The following is an 18,485-nucleotide window of genomic DNA, read 5'->3' on the forward strand; positions in this document are numbered from 1 at the left end:
TTTTCTGAAATCAAAGAAAAAATTAAACATTTTAGTTCATGATATGTTCTGTTTTTTTTTTTTCATAATGCGAAAAATATGATTTGGAAATCTGTAATTAGCTTCTGTACATTCTCTTTCAACGTTATTCGTTGACATTCAATTTTGTACCATTTGAGCAACTGACTGGTATGCCTGGTATGTGAATTTCCTATATTCCTGGCTACTAACACAATCAAAGTTCAACACAACCAAAACCCGTGAATCTTCCCACCTTCTATTCTTCATCTCGGATTAAACCTCCTATACTCGCGTATACGACCTCACAGACCGAAAATCAATAATATTGTTTTGATGAGTTTGAATTAAATGTCTGTTAAAACCGAATAGAGTTGGAGAAAAAATATTTTCAGAAGTTTTTTTTCGTTTCCTGCCTGAAGCCTGAAAATACACAATAGCAGTATTACAGAGTATACGAAAAAACGGAAGAAAAATGACCACGTGGACATAACGGCGAGTGGTATTCTAATGTCCGCGCTTGGTCCCGAGGGAAGAGAAAGTTTAGAATATCGTTTTTTCTAACCACGTACCACTTGTTGGTATGTCTATCAGAATACGGTGAATTAAATGGATGATGGATGGTAATCGCTTTAGTCGTATTTTGCGAGAAGATTTGCAGCTTGGTGAGTACAGGTGATCTGCGAGCGGTTCATTGACGCCCAGTTTGAAATCAAAATGGTTGGAGCGGTGCAAACAAGTCCTAAAACGATTCAAAAATTTAATAGCAAACCTACCAGACTTCATGTTCGCAAATGATTGGCCGCCCGGTAGCCCAGACTTTAATTTACTGCATTGTTCACTTTGGGACAAGATGATCAAGATGCGTGAAAAAGAGGAACGAATAGTTCATAAAAATGTTAATTTTGGATACTTCTTAAATTTGTTTTCAAATTTTCTGCTCAGTGACGTCGAGTAGACCGTGGAGCTTTCGCACTCGGTGCGAAAGTGTCAGTTTCGATTGATTACCGGATTCACCAGTATTCGTATGAAATAAGAATGATTACTCTTTTCAGAAATAATTGTATATTCACTTAACTACACACTAAATACGTAAAAATAGCTTGCCGTTCACTGACTAATTGACCGTATACACTTATATTGTTAAAGCTGTGGTAATTGCATCCATTTTCTACATTATTTTGCTTTAAAAAAGGCATTTTGTTTCAGCATATATTTGGAAATCTGTACGTGTCCTCATCGCATTATTTCTCACTCCGAGTCAGATACTCATCGGCCACTTTATCCCACCGCTCCAGCATCGCCTTATCCTCCTCGCGCCACAGATCTTCGAGCAAAGTCCAACCGCGGGCCTGTGTGGACAGAATGTACTGATTGTTCTCATCGACCGTAGCGGTATACAGCCCCAGAACCAAACTCTGGCTAAGCCGAGCAGCGATTGCAACCCTGAGAACGTCCTTCTCATGCTGCGGAACCATTCGTAGCATATTGTATCCGGCAATCACCAGCCCACCAGTGTCCAGATCATTCGCTTCGAGCATCATGTAAGTCATCGCGATTGCAAGCTCAAACACGTACAATGAATAGCAAACATCACCGAAGTCAATTATGCCGGCGATATTGTACTCTTTGGGATTATCCTCCTTTCGGCTAACGATGATGTTGTGCTCGTTGAAATCTCCATAGATAACGCCACGCTCGAATTGGTCAAGGTTGGGAACAATGCGTTTTTCGTAGGCCTCCAGAATAGACTCAATCATATCTTTGTGCTGTTCATCTTTCACCACATACAGGAAGTCCTTCAGCTGCAGGAAATTATCCAACATCCAGATGGATTTACGCTTGAGGATACCCTCGTGTGTGAAATTCTGTGTGGATGAAAGTAAGGGTGTTTAAATGATCGATGATCCGATGGATTCAAAATACCTTCAAAGCAGCATCCACTCTGGCGATGAACATTCCCGCCTGATAGAACATATGATCCGGATGGGGCACCCCGTGGAACTCCTTCCCGGGAATGTATTCGAGCAACCGAACCACATGCTTGCTTTCGCCGAGTGTTTCAACCGAATGATACTTCCCAAAGATATTTTGCACTGGCCGAGGGCAGCTAATGTTTCGTTTGTCCAGCAGCATCATAACCTCCGACTGTGCATCGAAGAAGCTCTCATCCTTGGAGTCCAACGTGTTGGCGATTTTGAGCACATAACCATTGGGGCTGACCGTTTTGAGAATTGGGTTCTTGATATGTCTAAAAATAGCACAAGAATTATTCGTGATGCAAAAAAAACAATCTTAATAAATGTCGCACTTGGCTGTAAAATATATATCCTATCGTTAGAGAATGATATCCAATAAGGGAATACTGCGGAGATACCTCATGCGGTGGTGATATTCGATCTCTAATATATACTAATTCCGCAAATTAAATCATCACAAAGCAAGGCGAACAGTTCAATGATTCATTCAAAGCCGATCGTGGATTTCATCGTATCACGTGGCCTCAGCTGATGTCACTTACGCTTAAAAAAGTATTATGCAACTCGGAATTAAGAAAACAAATTTCACATATACGAGGCAATAGCTCAAGTCGCCTAATCACGACATTCTCACATCAACTCTGGATGAACTATAGAAGCATGAGACCACACCCTCTGTCTTCCCCCCAATCACTACTAACCTGTCAGCCTGAATGAGGAAGTTCTTATCATCGTACGAGTCCAGTTCGCACATCTCCAGCACAATGATCCCATAGAGTCGCTCCGCCAGCTTCCGAACACCTTCCTCGGTCACGATGGGTCGAATCTTCGAGCCTGGCTTCAGCGTTTCCGGTCCACTTTCACCTTTGTAACCATTTTCGTCCGAACCATTTTCAGGCAGCTCAGTCTTGACGAGCGAGGAGCGCTTATTGTGCAATGTTTTCATCTCCATGCTGCAACCGTGAGGATGCCTCCTGCTTCGAGGCAGTGTAAAACACGATTAAGCAGAAGCTATCGCGGTACGACCATAGAAGTACGCCGCGAAACATCCAAACGATTTGCCCACTGACTGCACTGATGGGTCGGTGAGGCTAGGAAGAAGAAGAAGACCACAGGAGGACTGATAAAGTGAGACGATAAATAAAACTTTTCCCTCACGTTGTTTGTGCTTGCTTCACTTTTGATTGAACCAAAGATGGAATGTAAATTGAGTTTTGAAATCAACATGGACTGGAAGAAGAGTGCAACAAGACGTATACAAACACGAATACAATGCTCCGCTAAATTTATTAAGTTAATGGTGTGCGAAGCTTAAAACCGTGGGAATAGATATGCACGGAACTTAAAATATGGATTCAATTTTTTATCTCTATTATATTACCAGCTGGTTACTCACTTTTACTTCCATATTTGGAAGAATGTCGGGAGTGAGAATTGAACCTGTGATCTCTGCGTGAGAGGTATGGATGTTACCACTACGCCAGATCGCCTCCATCAAACAGGGATTCATGAATACAATACTAGTTACTGGTGACATCTTTTCCTTGATAGTCATCAGGGTTTTCCTTTCTTGATAGTCATCATCGCAATCGCGAATAGTTCATGCTGCGTGCTTAGGGAAAACTGTGCAAATAAACATTATTCACCATTCACCCTTTGAAGGTAACTGAATCGCCTAGCTTTCTTGTTCATCAAAATCATGAAGTGTCAAGTGGAATCTCTGGGATTTGAAGTGAGTGCGGAAGATGTACAGCCGGGTAAGAAGAAGTTTAGAGCTGTTTCTGAGTTCCGTGTTCCGGGGAATGTGCATACGGTCCAGCAGTCACTGACTGGGACTGTCAGGGTTTTTCAGAAGATTTGTGCAGAACTACATCATTATTGCGGAATCCCTGTTTCACTTACTGCGAAAAGATGTTTATTTTGTGTGGGCAGCAGAACAACAGCAGGCGTTTGAGCGAATAAAGAGCTTGAGACCCATACTGGTGCTATACGATCAGAATGCAGAAGTAGAGTTGCATAGTGGGATACTTCGAGTGCAGGAGTGGAGGGGATTCTGCTGCAAAAAGCAAGAAGAGCAAGAAGAACTCAAAGATATGTAGCGTGTACCACAAATTACTTTGGAGAACCCCTCGTATTATTTTCTACAGCTCAGAATCAACAACGATATGTGCTTCTGAGCGTCTTTCTCTGTGTAGAATGAGATGCATGCGATGCATGGCAATGCGAGTGCCATTCTTATTTTCGATTTGGGCGCCTAACCATACTCGGCGGCTCAATTTAGCCAGGACGCAGAGCACCAACACATGCCTCGAAGACTTTATTCGCTTTCTGTTTTTCCCGCAAATGAAAGAGTCTTCCGGAGGGTTTTCTTGTTCTTGGAAACCTAAAACCGGCCAGCGACTCGACTTAAACTGTGCTCGGGAGATGAAAAGACAATTGCCCGCGAATGTTAAAAAGCGGGACGAATCCAAGCACAGAAGGAACTTCGGAACGACTACGGAATTGTTAACATCGTTCCAATGAATAAATGGTTGATCTGAGGATCGAAAAGTGTGATCGCCCATTCCGACTATGTCCGTGGAAGAAGGTAGAAGCGGTTAGTGATTTAGTACCGCGTGCTACCCATCTTAAAGACAAAAGTGGTGAAAATAAGTTATATCGCAGTCAGTATTTTTGAAGTTTTCCTTTTCTTTCGTTATTTCCATGTTAGTGAGATTAGATTGGTGTGATAAGCGTTAGTGTAGTTATGCTGAAAAGGTTTAATACTCTCCAGAGCACAATCAAATGAAATTGGAGGTAAGCTCAATCACGTGGCATGTGGCTAAATGTATTATTATATATGTGGCATCTGTGTGATGTTTCGTTCTGCTGTTTCTGCGTTTAGGAAGTACCGCTACTGACCCCACGTCCGAAGTCAGGAATTTGCCGCCACCCCTGTCGTTTCTGGAGGCCGCGCGGTGCGCTTACGCAAGACAGCACTCGCGTAAGAAGGAGGAACAGCACACAGTACGCAGCACGGAGCCATCACTCGCCCGTGTGTGGACTCGAAATTCATCGTCCCGTTCATCGTCTGCAGCGAACGACGGTAAAGTAGAACCAAGTAAAATCCTAGGTCGTGAGTACAAACCTATTTATTTCCATAATTAACACATGCGCATGAATAAATAGAATTAAATAGAGACAAAACACAACTAACCAATGCCACACTATTTTTGAAGCGTGTTCTATACGGTAGAATTACCGACGGTGAGCGCAAGCCCGTCGACATAAAGAAAAGCATGGATGAGATGAGGCGATAGAGTAGTTAGGAAACGCGCCGTTCGGAGAATCGATGGGTCCGAGGAACGAAACCTAAATTACCAAATAAAATGTTATAGATGTTTAAGGAAATAATGTTTGTAATTTATGTTGTCTAGAATATATAAAATGAATCGCTCTGGGGAAAATATATAATTAATTTGTTCAAAGATTATTATTGTAAATAAATGTTTATGTAGTTCTCGATTGTTAGGCAAGGAAAACTATGGGTATATTTACTGGCTCACGGTGTGGCCTAAAACCCGTCAAACCGAATAGATTTTTCAGTGTGAGGTCACGAGTCCAGGGTTAAGACTCGTTTCTGTTGTTGGCATACAGCTTCAACCCCCGCTTCCTCTCCTGAAGCAAGTTTCAAGGTGGGTGGGACCGATCATCATTGAGGTAGATCCAGCGATGAGAATTTCAGTATAAACGGTGTTCATTGAACATTGAACACCACCGGAGTGGATTTCTGTTGCTTTTTAGGTTCGGAACGCGGACAAACGGTGTCGCGGGTCTCTCTTTGGAGCGCAGCCAACAGTCGCGGAACAAACCGGGTTTAGTGACCGCCCTCAGATGTTGAGTGTCTCAAAGCCGGGCAACGACAGCAAACACGTCGGCTGGTCTCCTTTTCGCAGGAGTGGCGCATAAGCCAGCCGCTTATCTGCGTAAAAGCCCCGGTAGCGACTGGCTTGCACGCTTTCCCAGCGTCACGGGTTACAGACAGAAGCGGTCAGTTATGAGTTCGAAATGTTTAGCGGTGGTGGCGAGCGTTGAGCGTTTTCGTCAGTATCTAGTTGGCAGATATATAGAATTATAGGCTATATAGAATTGAAGGAAAGAAAGGCTCGATACTTCTTGAAATTGCTTGAGTGTAATTTCCGGATCGAGCACCGAGTGGGCCCAAAGCTGCAGCGTGTCGATGCCCTGAGCCGGTCGCCAATTGAAGAGCCGCAAGAAATCGAAATCATGGCCGAGTGTACTATGGTTCTGGAGCTGTTAAACACGAATTTTCTCATCAGTGTGCAGCGGCAAGACAGTCTTAAGTCTCGAATGTCTTCCAACATATTCTGGTGCTAATCTGTGACCGCCAATCGTCCATCGTGAATGAAGCCGATCGAAAGTGGGATGAAAAGGTGAAAACAGTGCAAAGTGCAATAAATACGGCGCCGAACGCAATGACCGGAGTTTCGCCAACTTCTTTAGTATTATCGTACCGGCCTAATGATGACGTTCAGACGGTGGTGGACGGTGACGGTGGAAAGTGAAGATGTCCGGGTGCCTACAAGGGAGCTACATTTATGAGTGCAGATGAATGAAGCGTGGCAGAAAAGATACTTCGACGATCATCGAAATGAAGCAGAAAGACACCAGGTAAACAATTTGGTCCTGGTGGCTAAGGATTGGAGCCCCCGTTCAAAGGTCCATTCATCATGGCCAAGGTATGTGCTAATGATCGTTACGAGATCAAGACTGTTCCGGGTTTTGAGGCGGCGAGAAAGTTCACTACCGTTTATTCGGACCGGATGAAACGTTGGTGCAGTGTAGCCGATTTGGAGGAAACAGTGCGTAGCAACGATGACAATGAGAAAGAAGAAAACTTTGTAGAAAATTAAATTATTTTTGCTTTTGTGAACTACTTGAGCTACATAAACAGTTCATTCAATTCTGTAATTCTGATAGTAGAGGAACAGCTGATGACTAAAAAATGATTTATCAAACAGTCCGCTGTAGGTCAACAAAGACCAACGTGGGCCAGATCCCCTAGTTCGGTCGGGACCCCGACGGAACATTGAACTTTGTACTCCGAATTTGGGAAGCGAAAATGGATTTTCAGGTGGAACTAACTCTCTGTAAATGACAATCGTCTTCTCTGCTAGTTTCATTCAAATTTTAGCAATTTAAAACTACTTTCGGACCTTCTAATCTGATAGAGAATAGTTTAGGTCCTAAACTCGAATGTCACCACCAGACGATTAATCGGTGGATTTACGATAAAAAAAAAGGCTGCAGACGCTGCTGACACTAGCATAGTAATCATAAATATGTCTTTTGATTGAAAAAAAGTCTCCGTTCTCAATTTATTTACACAAAAAGCAACTTTTGTTTGCTTGAAATCAAATCTCGTATACTTATTGCAACGGGATTAGTTCATGAAAGGCAAGTCTAAAACATGCCGTTCGGAAAACAAACGCAATTATTTACAAATCGCAAAAAAGTTTATTGAGATAAGCAAATGGACACATGTATAGAATGCACTGCTTCTCGTTCTTATAATTATACATTTTATCAAAAGATACCACATGCAATCGCGGAATCCTACCCAAACACGGGAATACTGCGTATTTTTTCTTTCGTTGCGCAATGTAAACAACTGATATAAAATTGGAATATTTTAATCATGTTATGTTAGCAAAAAATTCACGCCTCAAAATCCTGCTCGGGTTCAACCTGCTCGTCAACATCTTGGAACTGTGTCAGGTCCGTCTCGTTAATCCGTTGCAGGAAGGAGTTCAGCAGAAACTTGTTGATTTTATCGTTTTGGGTAAATTCCCGCACCGTGGGTAATTCGATGGGCGCCGCGGAATCCTCGACGTGTTCAATACGATCCGCCGGAATGAGTTGACGATCTGGATCGAGAGCCGATTGTTGGCCATGGTGGTGACCGGAAGCACCGTTCACGCCCGTCAGGCTCTGGCCACTGAGATTACAATTTGCATGCACTTCCGCTGCTGGTTCCGACGAGGATTGATTTTGGTCCCCTTGTTTCACTGGTGGTTCCGCCGATGGCATTCCTGAGTCAGTTTTTCTTAAGTTTAGATTAAATCAATACAAAACTGATGCGCATTGATAATCAGTTCGAATATTTAACGAATGACGAATACGGCGTATAATGCATTCGCACTGGAATGTTTTTGTCTCCTTTGGCTGTTATTCCTCTTCGTAATACGCTTCAGTCTGCCCCTTTGCCAATGAGCAAGCGTTTGTTCTGCCCATACCTTCGAGTGTGTGCGGTTGAAACGGTTGAAACGAGGGATATCACTGTACTGAATAGTAAAGAAGTCGTTTGCAAAGCACTTATAAGTATATCCTAAGGTGGGCCAATATATCGAAATCACTCTGCAACCATCAGTCTTCCGAAAAACACTTACACATGTCCACGCGATATGAAAATTCCATGTTTTTGTTTGAATTCGAACATGATTCTCGCTAGTGTTGAGTGTCTATCCCCAACACGAACAATGATACACAAACATAGACATGTGAAAACAAACACGATGTTTATAATTCAAGAACATCATGTACAAACATATCACCCGATGTCGCAGTATTCATTGCTTTCGTTTCGTTTCTTTTCATACACGGACAGAAATTATTCATCCCAAAACATTTCTTCGTAGAATACTTTTCCACAGAAACGAACTTGAAATTTAGTTCGCATTTCAAAAATTGCACGAACTAAGAGGCTATAAGTTCATGCACCAAAATATATATTTTTATTAAGGCTCATATGGCGTCAGTCTAACGGGCCGGGAGTTCAATATTTTGACAATGTTTGCTTACAACTATGTTAGTAATATGTAACCGATTACTCGCGGTTGGCTCGAGGTTAGTATTACAAGTGTTCTCATAATTGGGATGTTGCAGTCTTCAGTGCTCTGTACGTGTGCCCGACATGGGATACTTCCTATTGGGATGCAGCTGACCGTTAATCAGCAACGACCCCCTAGTCTGTACCCCATATCTAGCGTGGTGCGTCTTTTTCGACTCGAGGAATCCAGGATAGAATGATCACTAGCCGGCGCAATCATCAGCTCGTGTAGAGTTGTCATGAGCGGTACAACCTTTGGCTCTTGTTGAATCATCAGTGGACTGCACAACCTTCGGCCCGTGTATCTGTAAAGAGTGTGTGTATGTATTGCCGCGACTAAGTAAAAGTTAATAGATCGTTCATGCACATTTTGCAAGTCTGATTAAATAATCCTTGGTTTCGTTCAAAGAAAACATTCTCTGAATAGAAAGAAGCTTTCTATTTTTTTTTGCGTGCATGTTGGCAATTAAAGTCTGGGGAGCCGACTGCATAGCGGGCGACGTCGTACAAATGCTGACCAAAAAAATAAATACCCAAAAATTAGTTTTAGATGCAACCTTCAGCGGCACAAAGCAGAACCAGCAGAGAAATTTCAGCGGCTAAAACACACCATTAATTTCTCGATGTTATCACAAACTGAATGAAGGAAAAAACTAAAAGCTACACTTACACTGCACTACATATGCTATGTGTGCATGCGATTGCATCATCCTTTCTTCTCCTCTTCTCCGCTCGTTTTATAGCTCGGGTCACGATCGTCGCGAACAAGCAGTATTGGCCATTTGTATTCAAAGATCCAGCCAAAATAGTTGCTCCCGTGGTCGAGTGGTTAGCATCACGCCTAACATGTCACTGCTGAATAATTCAATTTTAGTACTTGTTCAAATAGCTAATAATAGCGAATGTTACATGAATTCAATATATAAATTTATGCGTGCACTAAATAATGATATCAAATGTGAAAAACTCTCATATCAATCGATGTTTATTTTGTTCAGAACAGAAAAAGAGGTTTATTTTATTTGCCCAATATTTTAGACGAAGCATCCATTGTCATGAAAGGAAAGCATTTTTTACATGTCAACATACCAACACACCACGCGTTGAGTGGTGGTGGTGTGGTGTCCGATTCGCTTCTTCTACTCTACGCACTGCCGGTGCTTGGGGTGAAAATGCAAGAGAAACTGTACACCATGTTCGAACATCATGTGAAACATTGGGATTAAACATCGTATAACCAAACATACCACGTATACAAACTTGTCACATTTTCTAACATAGGTACGAAAAAATCATGTTTGTACTCAAACACAAAACTGTGAACAGCAGCGTGGACATGTTTATTCCGGACGCAGTGTTTATTGTGAAACATGGAAGACTGGCAACCATCTTAAAAGTATTATGTGTTTTGTTCGTAAACAAAACAATTAATCCTTTTCAGGTTGGTGATCCTTTCTAATGGAGAGTAAATACTCTATACTATCGAGTTATTTAGGCACTGCTCAAACCGCTTTCGACCAATGAACGATTCGTGTTCCATACACTACAACGTTACAATGAAACAGCTGATGTGGGAGATAGACCCATAGAGGCTGCACAGTGTCGTCCATGCCGGTTGTAAACGCGTTTGGCGCAATCCTCTTCGCAAAGAAAATTGTTTATCAGTCGAGGTGAACGTTTACAAATGCAGCCTAATTCGTATTATGCGTGATGATCTAAAGCTTGGGGCGTACAGGTGATGTGTGTTATTCATTGACTCCAGAGTATATTTTGAGAAATGGCGTTCAACGCTTTGGTCAAAGGCGTTCGAATGGCCTTCATGTCGTCAGAACTGTCCTTTTAGTATTGCATTAATTTTTGGGAGAAAAAAAATTATAGGAGGTTGTGTCAAAGACACGACCGCATTGTTGACGTAGAACTACGCTGTAGTTTAATTCAAGTCGCTAGTTTATAACTGCGAATATTATTTTATAATGCTACGAAATTTTAGAAATAACCATTCTACTAGTTTGGTCGCTCTGAAATATTTTTTTCTTGTAGAATCATTTGACGATTATCATGCAGTAATGCAGAAATTTGTGTTTCGTTTGTATGGAAAGGGCTTCACTAATAGAACACAGTTATTTATGAAAAATACAAATCCAAGATGGCTGCTACTACAAAATGGCGGACTACATATTCACCTCTATTCCGGTTCACGATCGGCGATTGGATTTCACAATCCGATCGGGATCGACTTTTACATTCTGCAACCCGAACGAGATCGACTTCTAGATTCTACAATCCGTCCGAGATTCAAACCTAATCGACAAACTCAAAAGTGGCAACATTGCCTTGACTTGAAACAAACGTCAAAATAATTTATCCATATTCGTTAAGCTGTTTACTTATGTTATTTTTGAGGGCATTTTAAAGGATTTCAGTAAGTTCATATCCCTTTTATGCGTTTGCGAGCGCAACACCTGTAACGGCGGCCGAGGCAAAGATCATTAATAGTTTCAAGAGGGGCGTCCATATCTCCGAGCAGTGAGTATCGATCGTATAAGGCGAAAAGATGAATGTTGTTTATTGTTGTTTTTCTATATATTCTTCCAGACGGGGAAACGTGACCCGTTTCCTGGAGTTTAAAGGAGCAGGAGATTAACTCACTGTTGAAAATCTATGACGGACGAATAATTTCAATTTATGCTAAGTTAAATTTTGATGACAACGTCGAGTTTCGACTGAGAGATATTTTCGCAATGGACGTTCACGAAGACCCGAAGGAGGTGGAACCAAGCTATAGAATCTCAACTATATCGCCATGGAGGGTAACATTGGTTGTTTGGTGAATGGAGCCGGCTTGGTAATGGCAATAATGGACTTTATCAAATTGAACGGAGGCAACCCGACAAATATCCTAGATGTAAGCGGTAATGTGAAGGAAGAGCAAATATTAAAGCCGTTTCAAATTTTAGCCTCAGATCAAAACGTAAATCCGATTTTGGTGAATGTTTTCGATGGGATTGTAAACAGTGCCACTATTGCTAACGGAATTGGTAATGCTTCCTAAACAATCGGACTCAAAGCCCCACTGGCTGTACGACTGAAGGTACTAACATGGAGGCAGCTCAGAAAATATTGAAGGAATCAGGGCTAAATTGAAGAGGTAGAAGGCCTTCAAAGCGCTATGCTAAATTAGTACTTTTAAAGAAATCGCTTCAGTAAAGCCCATTTATTGATAAGATTAAACAAGTTTAATATGTAAAAAACGAATTTTCAAATATAACTTCAGTTTTTCGCAGCAAAATTTGAGCCTCTCCATTGTGGCTATTACATACCTATAAAAGAAGGACAACACGCAGTTCCGATCACATTCAGTTTGAATGGTATTCACCTTGAAAGTAAAAAATGAACATTTGTATTTCTTGACAACTTTTTTTTATTCATAAACAATGCAAATCCAAGATGGCTGCCACTACAAAATGGCGGACTACATATTTTCTCAAAACCCTATTATTATGAAAGAGCTTGACTAGTAGAACACGGTTATTTATGAAAAATGCAAATCCATCGAAATCCTACAAAATGGCGGACTACATATTATGTCAAAACCCTATTAATATGGGTATCAAATGAAAGGGGTTAACTAGTAGAACACAGTTATTTAAGAAAAATGCAAATCCAAGATGGCTGCCCCTACCAAATGGCGGGCTACATATTTTCTCAAAACCCGATTAATATGGGTATCAAATGTGTTGCAACCCTTTCCGAATTCTTCAATTCATCGGATCCAATAGTGGTACTAATTCCTGGACGTCCCCGTGATTTGAATATTTTCTCATTCCAACAGGGGACGTTGCGTTACGTACGGAATGCGTTACGTGATACGGGCAGCGATAAGAGACATAGGATGACGAATAACACCGACACGTAGCAAACGAAGACGTATTTTATTCACAAAGTACAAATATTTTATTAGACAAACTACTAAACTAAAAATATTTCTTAAACTATTGAGGATAATAAAAGACTGTGTTCAACGATGGCCGTGCTGAGAGAATGAATTCCTACTACTACTACTTTTTACTACTAAGATGGAATAGTGTTACTTCTCCTGGCTGGGTCCTGGTTCTGTTTAAGCTCTGTATCTACTATCAATTGTAACAAAATGAAAGGGCTTGAATGGTAGATCATGAAAAATCCAAATCCAAGATGGCCGCAATCACAAAATAGCAAATTACTTTATTAAACGGTTTGATTTAGCTTGAACTGTTGGTATGTCTGTAGGGTTGTCCCACATTAACAGAAATTTGACCAATAGGAACTGACCGAATTAATAAAACACCATTATCTATGCTGTCATTTTAAAACTGCTTATCTTGAAAAATCCAATTTGGCCGCCGCTACAAAATAGCTGATTCCATATCATTTCAAAAAAAAGGTTGATTGAGATATGTGTATAAAACGAACGAACTTGACTTGGAGAACACACTATGTATTTTCTGCAATCCACTCAATATCGGTATCAAATGAAATTATTTGACTGATAGAATACAGTTCAATGGTTTTATTATAGAGAAATATTCTAATGAAGCAGATAATGTACTAAAAACTATAAAATAAAATAAGTAAAACAAACTTTTTAAGTTAAACGGTTTAATTTTTTTTTTATCTTCGCTTTTTTTTCGTCGGCCTATTTTCCGCCACTTTAGTGCCAATCACCGACATCAGGGAGGCGACTCCACCTGTTCCTACCTATCAGACTCAACAACTCATGAGCCAGGCCAACTTCTTTTACTTCCCCTCCGAAGGAAGACGTAACCAGAGATTTTTCGCCTCAGAAAATCCCAACGACGCCAGCTGGGATTGAACCCAGGCCGATCGGATTGTGAGGCTGTTACGCTAACCATACAACCACTGGCGCCGTCTATACGGTTTAATTGTGATTAAACATAATAATGTACTAAAAGCTAGAAAATAATTAGGCAAGTACAAAGTAAGATCAAAGTACTAGAAGATTTTTTCCATCCAAAACGAAAAAAACCAAGACGGAATCTTATGCATGAACCATGGTGAAATTTTGGACTTAGGACCACGTCTTCATTTCCGCTTAACTTCATGAAACTCACTTGTCCGTTTCAATACCACTTCTACTCTTACAACTCGTTCACAGAAACCAATCCATGTAAGAAACGAATCTTTCCAGATCCTTCATTTGGAATATGAGACTAGTAAAATCCACGAATTTCGGAACAATCAAAAGAATAAAATTCAAACAAATTTTTCAAGTGCCCTTAGTCCCAGACCCTTATACTTTTCCAGTGAACAATATTATCAAACGATCACAGTCCTACATTAAGCTTTTGTTAGTGCCCTTAGTACCAGACCCTTATACTTTTCCAGTGAATAATATCATCAATCACTGACGCGTGATGTTCGTTCAAAAACTTGAAGGTTTTTTTGACGTAGAACTGCGTCTTTCAGGAAGGGTGCCAAATCAGAAAACAGGTCACGTTTTTGTGAAATAAAGTTAATGTTAATAACTATTTTCACAGCGAACAAATTGCACGTTTTTGAAATTCTCTAAGATCCGTTTGATATACTATACAGTACAATCCACTCATGCCTAAACAGTTTAAATTAATGAAAACTAGAAGCATTCTCATATTCCCATACATTTGTTCTGCCGATATGTCTGCAATAACGAGCAACTGATACATTTGTTTCTGCCCGTTTTCAACATATTTGGTTTAAATAAGCCATCCACGATTTGAAGCCACACCACTTCTCGTTTGGTGGTCATCGAAGCAACATGGTTGCCGCCGAGCGTCGAGCGGGAGAGGATTGTTTTCTTGTCGGGTGAAGGAGGAGTATGGAATAGAGTTTCTTTCCACAAGGGCACAACACAACGAGCGGATATCATTCATGCCTAATGCTGATTTCACACACATACACACACAGCTCGATACAAGGAGAGGAAGCCCTCTGTATCGAGGTGTGCTACAACAAAGAAAAGCAGCATACGAGGATATTTTGTAATATAGATATACACTGCATTTATTTAGATAAACGTATAATTCATGAGAGTATGCATTCAAATTCCAGTAGGGTAACCTTACTGTTGCATGTTGTGGGGTTCGATCACATCTCAAGCGGAATATAGGAGCAAAAGAGTTCATAGTTTGTGATCGATATCTGAGTGGGAAGGAGAAAGTCTGATGCGAGTTCAACCAAATAACGAGAAATGCTGATAGCTTTCGACTCTACTCGACTCTTTCGGGTCTACTGAAGTAAAAAAAATATAAATAGCTAAAAAGATATTACAAAAATTTCGATGCATTCTAAAATAATATCCGAAGTGATAAACAAGTGGATTGAATAATATAATTCCGTAGTTCTACGTCGAAAATTACGGTCGTGTCCTAGATACAACCCATTACAATTTTTTAACTTATCGTCGAAGGGGGGTGAGGGATGACACTCTAAGGGTTTCCGTTAATGACAAACCGATGGTAATGGTTTAACCAGGAAATGGAACATGTAGTGTGAATGCTCAAATTTCTGAATTCCTAGTGGCAAAAAAAATAAGAATACTGTTCTAGTAAAACATTGAATCAAGTGATAACGAAGTTTGAGACGATACACATACAACCAATCGTTCCCGAGTTGACAAGCAAGTGTTTTCATGCATCGATATCTCTATCTGTTCAACGAAATCGAGACAATACGAGCCATTCGTTCATGAATGTTGCTTCATAGTTTGAATGCTTGACCGGTTTCTTTAAAAAATTCTTCATGTTCTAGTTAAATTCACACAGTTTTTGTTGCTGTCCTAACCATACTATGAAAAGAGCAAACTTTCAGTAATAGCGAGACGTGGTACACACATTTCCGGCAAAAGTTTACCGCATTGAACAGAATGAATAGTGTTCTGCAGTATAGGGTTTGATGTGTTTTAGCATCAGACCGACCAACCAACCATTGATCAAGTGTAACTAATTAGCCCAAGTGTTCTACTAGGGCTTGCATTTATCTTGAAAATATGCCTGTCATTTGTGAGTCTGTATAATATAAAATAAAGTAAAATTAAAACTATATAAGCAAATAAAAACTTGAAATTTGTTTCAACATTTTGTTTTTCGTTGGTAGCCATTCACTCTGTTAATAGGATATAATTAACATATATTTCCAGTTTAATATACATTTGTTTATCCATTTCTTGAGGCTACAGAATACAGATTTTTCTCATTTTCACTTCACCGAAAAGTCACCGCTTTGTGAGTGACTTTCTATTAATTTCCCATACAACAAAAAAGGTGAGAACCGTCTTCCAGAGAGAGAATGAGAGCAACGACGCTAAAAAAAGCCAGATATCGTAGAAATCGCTCAAAACATCATTGCGAGAGCGGATACTTTCGACGCGTGGCGTGGAATAGCTTCCCAAGGAACCGGGGAACTGTGGAGTGACAGTACGTACGTAGATATTTGATTGTAAAGTTTCTACTTATTGGTGCGCGGTGGTTCTGGATCGATAGGCACGTTTTTGAAGCGACTGTTCTGAGTGTGTATGTGTCTTCTGTTTCAATTTTCGCATCCGCTGTGATATCTATAAGCGGCGAAGGTTCTGTTAATATTTTTGCATTGGTGCGTTTCCGGACCGTTGTCTGTTTATGTTTCGGGGGTTTGTTCGGGGAGATATCGTCCAATCGAGCGGAAAATTGGCTCTGCTGGATGCATTTTTCATTGAAAACATGGCCAGACGGAAAGTTGTTTACGGTGCTACAGTCACTTTTGGAACTGAGTGAATCGGTGACGTCGGATCAATCATACAGATGGCAAAAGTGACCTATGAACATTTTGAGTAAAGGAAATTGTATCCGGTTTTGGTTACCATCATTTGGAATTGGGAAATAGAAAAGGTTTATTGCGTCAGTCGTATTTGCCGAAAACCACAAGTAGTGACCACCACTTGGGACTTGTTCTTATGTTGCCGAAAACGTAAACACACCCCCATGGTAGCATGTGTGCGTGCGGAACATTATGCTATGAGTTCCTTCGCATAGGTTTCCCAGCACAGACAGAAGCATAGATTCTCCATTGCTTGAGCGCGGTAAATTTTCAGTGATAAGTTCTGCCTTGCTGCGAACGGTTGTGTATAGTCGGTTTTCATTCAGAAAACATTCCCGATCGTACCCACAGTTCGGTCTTGGGAAACTAGAACATTTGTTATTGTGCAGTTTTTTTTTATTTATAGGTCATAAATTTTCGGCGCTCCTCACGAGCTTCGATATTGACGTGTGGTTCCGAAGCACATTGTTGCGTCGCAGACAGGGTCGTGTGTGACCGTGAAACCAGGTGAATATGTGCGTGCGTGCGGCATAAATAGAACAAAACGTGCGGGAAAATATATTGCAGTGAAACGTAAAGTGAACGTGTGGCGGGAGTGATTTAGCTAATTTCCGTCCGAGAAAGGCGGAAGTTATAAGAAATTCTGATATTCCGACCCAACCATGACGGCCAACGACAATGATCAGCTGGCTGAAAAGGATGCCGGCGGCGCTGGGGGTGGTGAAAAAGTCGTGCTGAAGCGCAAGATAACGCTAATCAATGGGATTACAATCATTGTCGGTACCATCATAGGATCCGGCATTTTCGTTTCACCCGCTGGAGTTTTTCTGTATACGAAGTAAGTATACAATCCTGAGTAAAACGGGGTAAAACGTTTTGTAACAATTGCCGCACATAACTCTATAGAGAGATTAAGACCGATTGAGAGATCAAGAGAAAAAAAACAAAGGAAAATCGTGAAAAAATTAAAATTAATTATTGGGTGTGAACAGGGTTGCCAACTAATTTAAAAAAAAAGGAAGAATGAAAATTAAAATTGCTTTGCTTTGCTTTGTAGTGGCTCATAATACAGAATCCATTCCAAATCCCACTAGAAACAAAGTATATCTTTCTTCGGGCGAAGACCGGATATGTAAAACAATTAATAAGGATCGTATAAATCCTCGCATAAGCTAGAGGCGAATGAACTGCAAAGTTTAAAGCCTCTTAAAAACAAAGAATCAATCGCATAAGCGGAAATGCTAGTGTTTCGCCTGACCTTTTGATCGTTTATATTTTTTCCGAAAAACCTGCAGCATCATTACAGTCAACTGCAGAGAAATCAATATTCAAATTTTCACTGAACTCATCGTCCATGCTTTGGAATGAATCTTCACTAAACAAATGAAGAAAGCATATCAACAGTGGAAGACTTGTTGAATTAATTTTTATGATATTCAGTACGGTTATAGATATATTTACCATAGTCCCATCATTAAAGTTGATTCTACTTTGAATCAGACGAACAATTTACATATTTTTTTTTTATACTGACTGTGGATTTGAAAATTTTCTTCTGAGTAATTTTACACTTTGAACGGTATTCCTACATTAATAACTCTGGGGATACCTCTACACACACATTATCCTCAATAAAGCAATATTGTTCCTCAAACCAAATCTCGTTGTAATTTCATAAATTCGTCAGATAATCTGGTTTCGTGAAATTTTCTAGCACTGTTTTGGAAAGCCACGGAACAATTGAGGGTAGATATAAAAAAAGTTAAGTAACAGCTTTGCGTCTAGAGAAT

General features: G+C 40.5%; 3 protein-coding genes across 10 annotated transcripts in view; 1 reads left to right on the forward strand and 2 right to left on the reverse strand.

The window, feature by feature from the left end:
- Positions 1–1,045: 1,045 nt before the first annotated feature.
- On the reverse strand, positions 1,046–3,267 carry LOC129772354 (hydroxylysine kinase). The gene is made up of 4 exons (XM_055776202.1): positions 3,135–3,267; positions 2,678–3,067; positions 1,924–2,248; positions 1,046–1,865 (listed from the first exon to the last, which is right to left on the reverse strand). Exons 2-4 carry the CDS (start codon positions 2,926–2,928, stop codon positions 1,242–1,244), a joined length of 1,200 nt encoding a protein of 399 aa, XP_055632177.1. The 5' UTR covers positions 2,929–3,067; positions 3,135–3,267; the 3' UTR covers positions 1,046–1,241.
- A 4,386-nt stretch (positions 3,268–7,653) lies between these two features.
- LOC129762308 (uncharacterized) lies at positions 7,654–8,259 on the reverse strand. Its single transcript, XM_055760474.1, has one exon. It carries the CDS (start codon positions 8,064–8,066, stop codon positions 7,695–7,697), a length of 372 nt encoding a protein of 123 aa, XP_055616449.1. The 5' UTR covers positions 8,067–8,259; the 3' UTR covers positions 7,654–7,694.
- A 7,976-nt stretch (positions 8,260–16,235) lies between these two features.
- The window catches only part of LOC129770580 (Y+L amino acid transporter 2), a 35,719-nt gene continuing 33,469 nt past the window's right edge, over positions 16,236–18,485 (forward strand). Inside the window, exons 1-2 of one of the 8 annotated variants that reach the window (XM_055773540.1) lie at positions 16,236–16,320; positions 17,102–17,533. In XM_055773540.1, coding sequence (XP_055629515.1) covers positions 17,358–17,533 — 176 coding nt within the window. In that variant the 5' untranslated portion in view covers positions 16,236–16,320; positions 17,102–17,357. The other 7 variants (XM_055773548.1, XM_055773506.1, XM_055773529.1 and 4 more) reach the window with 7 other exon arrangements.

The sequence above is a fragment of the Toxorhynchites rutilus genome, chromosome 1 (genome assembly GCF_029784135.1).
Source record: "Toxorhynchites rutilus septentrionalis strain SRP chromosome 1, ASM2978413v1, whole genome shotgun sequence".
Classification (NCBI taxonomy): domain Eukaryota; kingdom Metazoa; phylum Arthropoda; class Insecta; order Diptera; family Culicidae; genus Toxorhynchites; species Toxorhynchites rutilus.

Excerpts from the sequence above, each read along its gene's own strand:
- LOC129762308 (XM_055760474.1), bottom strand. The coding sequence starts at position 8,066 with ATGCCATCGGCGGAACCACCAGTGAAACAAGGGGACCAAAATCAATCC.
- LOC129772354 (XM_055776202.1), bottom strand. The coding sequence starts at position 2,928 with ATGGAGATGAAAACATTGCACAATAAGCGCTCCTCGCTCGTCAAGACT. Across the intron at positions 2,249-2,677 it reads TTCCTCATTCAGGCTGACAG|ACATATCAAGAACCCAATTC; the intron begins GTTAGTAGTGAT and ends TGCTATTTTTAG. Across the intron at positions 1,866-1,923 it reads GAGTGGATGCTGCTTTGAAG|AATTTCACACACGAGGGTAT; the intron begins GTATTTTGAATC and ends TCATCCACACAG.